Source organism: Eupeodes corollae, chromosome 3, assembly GCF_945859685.1.
Source record: "Eupeodes corollae chromosome 3, idEupCoro1.1, whole genome shotgun sequence".
NCBI lineage: Eukaryota > Metazoa > Arthropoda > Insecta > Diptera > Syrphidae > Eupeodes > Eupeodes corollae.
The window spans coordinates 123258815-123271180 of NC_079149.1; the positions used below are offsets into that span (position 1 = coordinate 123258815).

At 29.8% G+C, this 12366-nt stretch overlaps 1 protein-coding gene across 1 annotated transcript; it reads right to left on the bottom strand.

Annotated features, from left to right (window-relative positions):
- Nucleotides 1-974: 974 nt before the first annotated feature.
- Nucleotides 975-4355, bottom strand: LOC129951664 (TBC1 domain family member 19). The gene is made up of 10 exons (XM_056063913.1): nt 3900-4355; nt 3670-3828; nt 3342-3610; nt 3215-3275; nt 2357-2539; nt 2034-2301; nt 1854-1963; nt 1680-1771; nt 1530-1611; nt 975-1289 (listed from the first exon to the last, which is right to left on the bottom strand). Exons 1-10 carry the CDS (start codon nt 3999-4001, stop codon nt 1116-1118), a joined length of 1500 nt encoding a protein of 499 aa, XP_055919888.1. The 5' UTR covers nt 4002-4355; the 3' UTR covers nt 975-1115.
- Between the last annotated feature and the right edge of the window lie 8011 nt (nt 4356-12366).

Genomic DNA, 12366 nt, shown 5'->3' on the forward strand with positions numbered 1-12366 from the left:
TCACATTTGGCTTTCCAGTTCCAAAGGATTGGATGCATCTCTAAAACTTCTTCGTATTCTCGCCATTTCAATGAGTTCAGAATCATTTGAATCCTCATAATCATCAAAATATAATTCAGTCGAAGTCATTGTCAGTTGCAAGAATAATAAAAATAATTTTGAAGGCATTCACAATAGCATAATATTTTGTCAATAGATTTTCACAATACCGCTTTTGATTTGAATTGATATAGTATATTAACAGTCAATCGGTTGATAGCTGATCTTCGCAATAAGGCTGATTAAATACAAGGTAAAGAATAAGCTAAGAAGTAATAAACTTCACTTAAAAGGCATGGGTGGAGGTCCATACATGCAAAAACAAGCGAAAAAGTTATAGAGTACGCCGGTTTGGAAGCAGCAGTTGATGGAGTCCCTACAGCAAAATCCTTTGGAGTTGGACAAAATAATTTTGCTGACAATATTAATAACAACGGGAAGGATAAAATCAAACCAAAAAACAACTCAGACAGAATTGTATTAATGTGGGTCGGAAATGGAGTTAAGGCCCGGTTACAAATGTCTGTAAAATCCATCAGTAAAATGTTTGTATTACATTTTTGTACATGATTGGGCTTTATTTTCAGGGAATGGATGGTGTTTAACTATTGAAGTTGCAATGAGTCAATCTTCGTTTTTTATTGTTCTTACAGTGTTTTTTTTTTTTTTTAATGAAAAACAAAAGTAAATCGAAAAATGTTAAGGAATTTTTGTTAGCGTCTTGAATTGGTTAATTTTGATGTCACTTATCTTAAATAACAGTGGCCAATTTTTCTCCAGCTATTGCATCAATATGTTGGTGTCAATTTAATCCGTCTTACAGATGATGTTATGGAAACTTCTGACTGGTATTTTTCAGCTTTGTGGATTTTAAAGTTATAAATGGGTGTTTTTGTTAATGATATTAAATAATTGCGAAAAACTTTACATTTAATTTATTTCCTTTGTATATTTGACTAGATTTGTTGTATTATTTTAATTTTCTTGTCTTTTTTTATATTTCTAATATTTTGCTATAAATTTATCTTACAAATTACTAAATTTCACATTTTTGTTTGCTATCGTTTTTGTTTGTCTCAATCTCGACTTAAAGCTAATTGAATTAGAGGCAAAACTTTAATCGACGAAAGATCCGAAAGAATTGCTTCAATATTATCTAAAGATGAAACTTGCATAATACTTTCTTTGCGAAAACTCAAGATGATAATTGCAAAGAGTGAAAGTAATTCCAAGCTATCAAAACCAAGCATCTATAAAAGAAAAAAATACTTATGCGTTTAAACTTATTTTGGATGTTATTCAGTTCTATCGCAAATTCCACCGTAATTAAAAACTTGTAACGAGGCCCGAAAAAAAAATTTCAAAAATTCTATGGTGCCGAAAAATTATATTCGAGCCAGCGATTTTTGAAAAAAATTGTAAAAATTTCTAAATACCATGGAAATCGTGATATAAGGTTGATCAAAAATGTCTTAACCCTAATAACTTACCAAATCCCAAAGAACAAGTAATTGATCTGGAGGAAGATGACCACTAAATGCTCTCATAAGCCATTTAAAAACAATTCGAATTCTAGAAATTTAGGTAAGAAAGAATAAATTAGTGAAAATTACATGTTTTTAAGTTATATTTTAACTCACGGTTGAATTTGTAACTCTCGAAAATGAGACCATAATTGTGGCTCATGGGTTTGAAGTAATTTTTCAAACAACAAACAGAGGCTTACAATACCCTATAAAGGTTTTGAAATACTTGAAAATGTTTTCATACAAAATTAAGAACTATGAAATGTCAAAGCCTCTTAATTAACCTACCTGTGGGTGAGTATTGATGGTTGTCAGCCTATGGCAATACCTTATGTAGAATGCTCGAAATGTGAAATACAATTTCATCGGTGAATCATAGAGATAGCAAAAAGGAGCAGCTAAAGATTTTTAGTTGAAGTAAATAATTTGTACACATTTAATAATTAAAATGTTTAAGTTTCAATTTACCAAACATACAAATCCCATGGAATGGTACAACCCCCGATGGTGGACCATCGTATTGTTTGCCTTTCAGGGGAAATGTTTCAAATTGAATTTTCTCTGATATTTCCCAATCTCTTGAGAAACACAGCATTGCTTGATAAAGAACATCTTCGAAAACAAAATATTGATCATCATTTGAAGCTGTCAGTTGAATATCTTTGAAAATAAGTTTATCAACAATATGATCGGTTGTTAGAACTTTGCTCTTTAATTTATTCCAATGTGCCATATTCTGGAAAAGAAGAAAACAATACAATTTTAGCTCAAGATCTTAATATAAAACTTACATGGACATTTATATGACTCCCAAGAATATAAGCCCATAATGATCCACGATAGGGAGCTGGCGTGTTGCCTTTTTTGAGAATTTGTTGGCATAATGGCGCGTGTTTGTAGTCTAAGATCTTCTGGCATTGAATGTTGATGTCGTAGGATATATCCTGGCGCAATAATTCAGCGAAGTGAGATCGCTTAAAAAATGATTAAAAGTATTACATTCAGAAAGAAGACCATTTAAGTTTTTGAGATCTCCATTCCAGAAGGGTGTTTATTTTGAAAGGTTAACAATTTAAAGATTATTTTTCACTTATAAAAAAAGGGACATTAAGGGTCGTTTTGGCTTTTGGAGAAGGTTAGCTTAGGCTAAAGTGGCAACACACTTGGAACGTTTATAAGTTGTTGTGATACCAAATTAGGTCTAAGGACCTTTCCTACTCGTTAAGACTTTTTGTAGCAAGTTAGCAAGCGTTTGAGATGGTAGGCATCGGAATTTATTACTCGACTGTGATGGTTGGTAGAAGTTTTCTAAGTGGGTACTTCGTCTCTGTGATAAGGGCAGAACCCCTTCATTCATGCATCTTCTGCAATTAGCTGAAATTCCCGGGGCTAACTCTTTATTACGTTCCCAAAAATGAAAGCCTTGATATTTGAAAGGATGGGAAGCCAAAAAGGATGTTTACTAATTCTTAATGTCAATTGTACAGCTAAAAATACGTTATGAAAATGGTTTACTTTTAAAACAAGATGAAGAGTACGTTCCCGTTACGCTTCTCATATCAAAGACAAAAAAGGAAGAGATCTCAAAAACCAAGTGTAACTTCTGATTTTTCAGAATGTTGGTAAAATGTGCCTTAAGTTTAACCTACCAAATCAAATAAATTTTTAACTGGTAAAGAAATGTGTGAAAACTCCCATTTTGGAATTTGGCTGGGAAAAAATATTGCAAAATATGATTTTCAATGATTTAAAATAAAATATATAAACTATACGAACTCGTTGTTGTCCAGTGATCGACTGGGACCTTTGAGTGACAAAAGAACATCCAAAAGATCTTTTGGAGCATAGACTGGTCGAAAAATAGCCAAATCGGTTGTGTAATTGCTTAGTTCTTCCCATTTTAAAAGGAATTCTTCGCGGTCTGTCAAGCATCTTGGTTGGCCTTGCAGAGGCATTTTAAGTTCATTGCACATTGAATTCAGTGATTTTCTAACTCTTCTATCCCACTGGACAGCAGATCTTTTAAGATAACCCAAGGGATCATTCTACAAATAAAAAGTTTCATAAATTTCTATGAAAACATGCATGAACATTGCCCTCCTACCACTCCAGGAGGAGTTGTTTTGACTTCTTTATTCAATGAACACTTAACCAGGTCAAAAATAATATTTCGAATTTCAGTCTCAAGTCCTGTCGACTTAATGGTTGCTTCAAGAGTATTTCTTAAATCATTCTTATTAACGTCCGGTTGACAAACGAGTTTCTTAAATAGAAAAAGATCAAAGTTTAATAATTTGTTTATAAAGAATAATTTATGAATTTAAATAAAGATACCTGAACAGTTTTATACAAAGATGCATAGATTTTCATAGCTTGAATGTCAGAGGTTAATTTAAGGGCCGTATGATGAATACTTGTATTTTTGAGTTCTTGCATATTTAATTTTTGTAATTAATTATTATAAAATAAAGATAAAATTGTTATTTTTGTAAAACAAATTATAAAAATAAATTTATTTTGTTGTTTCAAAATCAAAATAAGAAATATCGATCAAACTTTTGATTTGTGTTTATGCGCAAGAGTTGTGATATTGATGGAATGTTAAACTTTTACTTGTTGCTAAGTTTTAACTATATTATTTATTAACAAGTTTTGTTTTTGAATAAACAACAAATAATAACGAGTTTTAAAAAGAAGAAATGATAAAACATATTCACTCATAAAGTCATCGTGAGTACAACTGTTTCATTCTTCCGATGTTAAGAAAGTAACTACCCGAAAACTCGAAGTTAGATTTTTCAATAATTCAAAGTTTGCAAAGTTCACTCAAAACATGGTTGGTAGGAAATTATATCTAAAAAGTGCGTACACGCCGCAGCGGATCGTTATCATTTTACTTCAGGTAAGAAAATAATACCGAATATAAAGAGTATCAAGTTTAATTGGACAGTTATTAGAAATATAAACATAATTTTTCATACAAATTTTTCACTTTTGATGTCAGAAATCTAAGAGTAGGAATTCTATGATTCTATTTCTAAACGAAATCATCGCCGTTATATAATTTGAAGAAGTGGTTTGTCCATATTCTCAACATAGACTACGGTTCTACTACGATGTTCCCCTGATCGTCTTTACAGGGTTCGGTTCGTGGCTGATACCCTTGGGAGGGTTTTTTAACCTTTTGGTAAAATTTACGAATCTCATTCCTGTTGCGACATCATTCTATCTCCTCGATCGCGCGCTTCTCGTGCTCTCTTTTTTTCCATCTAGGAATCCGGTGTTCCCCTCTGCTCATAGAGCTCGCGAGCAGCTTTGGTCCTTCTGTGCAGCACCGTTTTGGATGCCTCTTGTTTCGCTGCGTGCGCTTGTCGGCATTCGTCGTCAAACCTGGGGTTTCACTGATGGCTGCAAGGCAATGTTGCCACTGGTTTTCAATGCTAATTGCAGGCAGCATAGGACTTTAAGAGGTTACTAGAGACTCGATCGGAAAAGAACATGGCAATACCTTGCGATTGTAGCAGTTTAACGTCGAATCTTCTCACAGTACTTTCTTGTTTTGGCTTGGATCGGGATGTCCGTACCTTGGCTGCAACGAGGTAGTGTTCGGATATCCTGTATACTGGAGAAGTATTGTGCTTCGATCGCAATGTGAATCTGGTTGACGGTTGATTGATCAGGAGATTTCCATGTCCCCTTGTTGATATTGAGATATGTGAACTGCTTACTAACTACCAGAATGTCTCGCCCGCAGCGAAATCAATCAGCCTGAATCCGTTGTCGGAGGTGGTGTCGTGCAGGCAGTATCTCCCGATTAAGCCACTAAAGATGTCTTCTCCTATTGTCTTTTTAAAATAAATACTTGGACTTAAAAAAATAAAACTATTTTAGTTTAATGAGTACGCAAAATGTATGTTCAATGAAAGCTCTCAAGACTCCATAAATACGTCACTGACTAGTAAATATGTATTTATATATACCTACAGAAATAGAAATGAAGCTTGCATCACTAACTTTATTAATAATATAAAAGTATAAGATATTTATTTTATGTTTTCATTTTTTCTATAGCAATAATAGTTTATCAATTTTATCATTAAGAAATAAACCTTGTCCCATGACGATTCATAATGATTTTTTTATCACATGCGCTCATTTAGATCGCCAATTATTATGTTTATGGCGCTATTTTTAATGATTCATAATAATATATGCAGATTTTATAACACATTTAAAAAAAAGGAGATAACATTATTTTGTATTATTAAATTTATAACGTTTTTCCTGCATATGTTAGTGTTTATAAATAAAAAACTATTGTTTAATGGACGTTTATGCTTGAATACTTCAAATATTCTTTAATAAGTCAAATGGTTTTGCCTTGAAATTTTATATATATGAAAGTTTTGACATATATAAATATTTTGAGGTTTCAAGGTCCATCTTATATCTAAATTTTAGAGATATAACTTTGTGTGCAAGACACTTTTTTTCGTCGGCCATATCTCAAGAACTAGTGGAGATGTTGGCTTCAAATAAATTTCGTTTGAAAGAAAATAACTTCAAAAGATGCAGAAAGGTCTTTAATTGAGTAGGTGTAAAGTAATCCGTAAATCTAGCGACTTCGATTAAATCCTATATAATAAAATGTTATGGCTATCAAATTCGAAAAGAAATCAATTAACTTTTTATAACTACGACCAATTGGTGAAAGCTCATGTTGGATTTGAAAATCTCGAGAATAAATTAAGTTATGGACTTCAAAATTTTTTCATTATATGCTTAATTTTGTTGCTAACGTAAGATTACGTTATTAGAAAAATCCATTAGTTAATTTTTTCATAAGAAATACAAATTGTCAAAAAATACTTCTAAAATTGAAAAAAAAAATACTTTCTCGGGAAGTAAAACAGATATTGATTTCAAACTTGTTTTATTACAATTATGTAAAATATTATTTCTAAATTTTAGTATATTTTTTTGAGAAAGATCTTATTGGCATTTTGTGTTTAACAAAACATTTAAACCTACGAAAAAAACAAAAACACAACAAGAAATGATCTTCGACTCAATTATTATAAAAAAAATGAGACTGGGATGCGACCTACACCGATAACTTCCCATCTCTCCTGTCGATTTGTCTTGCAAAAAAGTTTGTTGGTTTTCGTGTTGGGTTAAAGAAGTTGTCAGTTAAATTATTTTTAAAAATTTAAAAATGACCAACAATATTTTTCATATAAAGCAATAGTTTAGTGTGAAAATCTAGTTTTGTTAAATAGATTTTTAGTCAAAATAAAATGTTTACCAATTTAGTAGCATTTCTTAAAAGTTTTTATTTCTTATGTAAACAAATACAAATGATGAATAAAATTAATTTGCAGTCAATCACTTCTATTATTCTGTACTAGATATCAAGAACCGAACACCAATTTTTCCAAATTTGCGTACTATTTTTCTTTGAAAAAAAATAACCAACTGTTGGATTCTTATAAAAAAAAATGATGGCAATTTTTTGTGAGATAATATAAGTTTGAAGCCAATAGTTTAAATTTTTGAAAAGCTATTCGAGTCGAGAGTAAATCACCAAGTTTTAGTATTTTTTTAGGTTTTTATTTTTTGTAAGAAAACTGTCAATTCAAATTTTCTCAAAATTTTACTAAATGTTGAAAACAATATTTCTTAAAAGATAAAATTAATTAAAAGCCAACATGTCAACGTTTTGTAAAGATATTGAAGTCGGAAATCAATTTTTACCAACTTTTTTTAATTTTTTTAGGTTTATAATATTTTGTAAAAGACTGTCAATTCGATTTTTCGCAAAATTTTACTGAATGTTGACATCAATATTTGTTAAAAGATAAAATTAGCTTAAAGTCAATATGTCAAAGTTTTGAAAAGATATTTGAGTCGAAAATCAATTTTTACCAACTTTGAGTAGTATTTTTTTAGGTTTCTATTTAAAAAAAACTATAAATGAGATTTTTCTGAAAATATTATCAGATGACAAAAACATCATTCTTCGTTGAACAAAATTGGTTTGGAGATAAAATTATTTGTATTCGAATTTTCGAGGTGACAAATTTTTTTTTCATCTTCTTGGATTTATAAACAAACCGTTGATTAAAAAAATATACTTGTATGGCATCACTTTACAATATATTATATATTCAAATCTTTAGCGTTTTTGGTTCGTAAGATATTAAGAGTTAACCAAAATGTTCACTTTTTTAAAACAGCTATGGCAAAAAAAACAGGCCACGCAATTTTCTTGAGAGCCCTTTCTTCATCTTTTTGTCTTATTATCTGTATAACAAAACTCATTTGAAGTCAATATCTCTAATGATTCTTTAGCTATTAACGACGAAAAAAACGTTGATAACGTACGCACACACGCAGGCACAGACATCTTTCTAAAATTTTTTATTTCGACTCTAGGGACCTTGAAACGTCGAGAAATGTCAAACATCGATAGGGGTATGGATGGGAAGTTGTCAGTGTGTCTTATTTTGTAAAACTTGTAAAAATATCATTTTGACAGTAAATTAAAAACCTAAGACCAAAAAGTATGAAAAATTTAATTTTTACTTTAAATATCTTGACAACTAAGAAACATACTGACTCCAAAGTTATTTAATTACACATGCATATTGTTGTGAATGTTTTTTTTACATTTTAGGACAACTTTTATTTAAAGTTGTACCAATAATATTAGTATATTGATTTAAGTTTTTGAATATACATATTAAGACAGAAAACTTAATTATTGGATTCCATACTCTTTTGATTTCTTTAAACAAAAAATTGACTTGTTACAAGAAAAAGCATTTGACAATCTGAAAGGCCACAAAAAGAAGTTCTTAGTGTGAATCCTCTGATTTTGATCTTCCAATCAAATGAATTCTAGTTCGAGCAAAATTTATTTGGGGTTAAATTGACGACAGCATAGTTACATACGTATACATTTTCAGATCAATATACATTTCAAATTTACCCAAGAATATACAATTTCGATTGAGATAGAGTACCTTAGGGGTCTTCATAAGAATTTCCGCCTTGTATATATAGTTACATATATAAATTATAAAACAATTATCATTAATTAAATAAGGGGAAGAAGTTTAAGTTTGTCTTATGTTTTCAATGATACTTAAGAAAATATGTAAAATTATATATTTGCAAAAAAGTTTCCTATCTTTTTCTTTTTTTAATTTCTATACTCAATAAAAAAAAATCACTGGCAATAAAAAATCCTACAATATCATAAATAACTTCAGTAATTATTATAGTATGATAAATAGAAATGTAAAAATACTAGAATTCAAAATATTTTTAACATTTTTGTCATATTTCCAACACATAAAAATAGATTTACAATAATGTATACATTTGAGTACATACCTACCAGGTACTCATCATTATGAAGTAGTAATTCACTGGGAGTCGTGTTATTTTTTCAATTTTTTGTTAGTTGCGTACGATAAGGCTACTTAATTGATGTCTGGGATTGTAATTTTATCAAATACCTAATTAAAAACAAAAGAAAACTTACCTTTCATTTAGAAAAAAACATAAGAGAAACATCAAATATGTTGTTAGTTATTTAAAAAATACCCTATAGTACAAATTTTAAAATAAATCTGCTCCTATTCTCAATTTGGGTGTAGCCTAATTAAGGAGAATCTGGAAATGCAGGATGTCTTAAGCCTGAAAATTTAATACTCAAAATAATATCACACGTCAGGTTTTTGAGGAATGACTTTTTCAAATTTGAAAAAAAAACATTTCAATAAGGCTTTTTGTGGCTTTCTAAATTGTTTTAGTTTCTTTTTTACTTGCGACATATAGGAACTATATGGCAAGTTTTGCATTCGTGCAAAATTTCGAACTCGAGATTTTAATCAAACATGATATTACGATGGTAGACAAGTCGAAAAAAGTGGGTCCCGCGATTCCGTCCGGTCGGTTTTGTCTGTCTGTCCACGCTCCTACAGCCTAAACCATTGGGTCGATTGAGTTTAAACTTGGAAGTTAAGGTTTTGAGCAGATTCGCGTTAGGCGTTTTTTTCATTTTTTTTTTAAGATCAAAACTAACAGTGGCCACCATACAATTTTATTGGTCAAAAAACGAAAATTCGAATTTTCTCAAAAACAAACCGATAGATTTTCTTTAAATTTTCTCTAAAATTTTATTTTTAAACTTGGCTTCTTTTAATAAGAAAAACAAATTTTTGTATTGCTCAGGAAAGGTACCGCTCATAGAACCGTTATTTTGTTTTTTAATTTTCTCACCAATTTATAAACCGATTTCAATAATTTTTTTTCTGAATAAGCTCCTATATTTCCTTAACAATATTTGATTAACAGAAATTCAATTTTTAATTGTTTGGATTTTTTAAAAAATATTGAATTTTTATTTTTCAAAACTCTATATCTCAAAAACGGGTCAACAATTTTTTACGAAATTCAAACGTAAGACGTATATTTACAATCACTAAATAACTGCATTCCAAAAATATTTTTAGAACAAAATTGGAAAATTTTATATATAAAAAATTATTTTAAAAAAATCCGCTCTAACGATTTTCAAAAAAAAAAATTGAAAAATCAACGGTTTTTTGATTTATAAAATGGCATTTAAATTTTTGAAGACAAACTTATTTTTCAGGTAAAATTTTGAATCTTAAAATATTATTTTTGTAATTATTTTTAGTGTGCATGAGCCCGAAAGAGCGCATTATTTTGACAAAATTGTGATTACATTCCTAGCTTTCATCCAAATTAGTGCATTTGGTACACATTTATATGATATATTTAGTCAACAATCTATTTTAAAGAGTCTATCAAGAAGTATTATCTTGGTAACTTTGTGTATGTAATTTTAAAATATTATTCTTTACGAATAAGGTTGTTTCACACATGATTTACTGGCCTTCGCCTATATAAAAAAATAAATACTTAGTACCTACAAGTTAAAGAAACTGGCCAGAGAGAGTATATGTATTTTCTATTAGAATTAGAAAAACTTTAGTGAAAAAAATAGACTGAACGTAATAACTCGATGTTTGCGCTGAAAACTTGTAGTAAAGAAGGAATGTAGTATGTACCTTCTAGCCACCAATAACATTCCTTCATTATCATCATAAACATGTCCTTATCTATCTATCTGCATAAAGCTAAGCACGCCAAGTGAACTATTCTATGGTCGTTTTGGACATCTACCTGCTACCTAACTACACAACCAAAAGGCGATCGCCTTGCAATTTAAACATTCATGGTCTGCCTCCTTCTTATCTTATTTATTTTCTATCCTGGTTCTTCTAATATGAAATTACAATAAAGCTTTCTAAAGGAAAAAGTAAAAAGCTTTTAAGGAACAAGTTGAATCTATATGAATTGCATTGTAGCTTTATAGATAATGGAAACCATTTTTCATATACAAAGATCGTACCCAAGTAAAAGCAGACTTATGAATGTAAATAAAAACAAATATCGGTAAAAGATCCTAAACAGCTGACGTAAGCATGCAAAAGTTTGTTTCATCCCCTTATTAGATACAATATTAAGCCATTTTGTTTGTTATATAAAGTGCGTTGATAAAACAAAAACAAATTCATCAACCTTCATATGGTAGCTCTTTATGTGAAAACTTATACGGGGATAGACTCAAATAAAATGAAGGAAATTGTGTTGACTTTTTGGGTCGAAAATTAATTATCTCCCTTATTCTGCTGGCTGCTTATGGGGGAATAATATTTTTCTCCCGCTCCCGCTGTATTTCTCCACTTTCGATACTAACGCCACGCCAACGACTCGGCATCTCGTCGCCCTAAAAGTTTCTGCTCATGAGAGTACTATGGTTTTTATATACAAAGATCGTGCGGTTTTTTTGACAATTCAAATGGCATTTATATCTTTGGAGCCAAACTTATTTTACAGGTATATTTTTAAATCTCATATAAGTACTTTTTTAAACAGACTCTTTGCACACAGGAGCAAGTTCGTGCGACCCAGTCGTGCATTTTATTTTTTCAATTAATTTGTAATGGTTTTACAAATCTATAACCCTTACCTTCAATATTCAGTTTAAATACTTAGTATGTTAGTATTGTATATAATTTTCGAAAAAATTAAAATGTATATAAATTTAATTTAAAAAACAGTAAAATAATTTCCAATTTACATTATTTAATAATTGTTTCTTGCATTGTAAAACAGTTTTTCTTTAAAAATCTTATTCTTTGGTGTCTTAACACTGGACAGATGCTTATAAAATGGAAGCAGTCTGCTTTTGCTTTCATGTTGCATAGGGTACAGAATTGCCTTTTTTATATTTACCTATCTTATTATTTCTAGATTAAGTTGTTGAATAGAATACAATTTCGAAACGTGTGTGGAAAATAAAACTTCAAAAATATTAAGAGATTCCATTTTTCTGTTATTGACTCCGAAATGTATGTTTTTCTTCGATATGATTTGATTGATCAGTTTGTCAATAACAAAATAAGCTCTTCCATATGTTTTTTGTTGTCTCTCAAGTTAACATAACTTTGTAGCTTTATGTATGTACAAGAGTACCTAGATACTTGTGTAGATACAAAAATAGTATTATACTTTGAACACAATTCTCCCAAAAAAATAAAACATTATTTTTTGTTATCAAAACTATACGTACGTTAATTTCTAATAACGTTATCATTCCGATAGCATACCTACTCTCAAGCTCTTATTTTATCAGTTAACTGATATTTATGTACCTATACGAGAATATATATGTACTTATGTTTATTACTGATAAATTTGT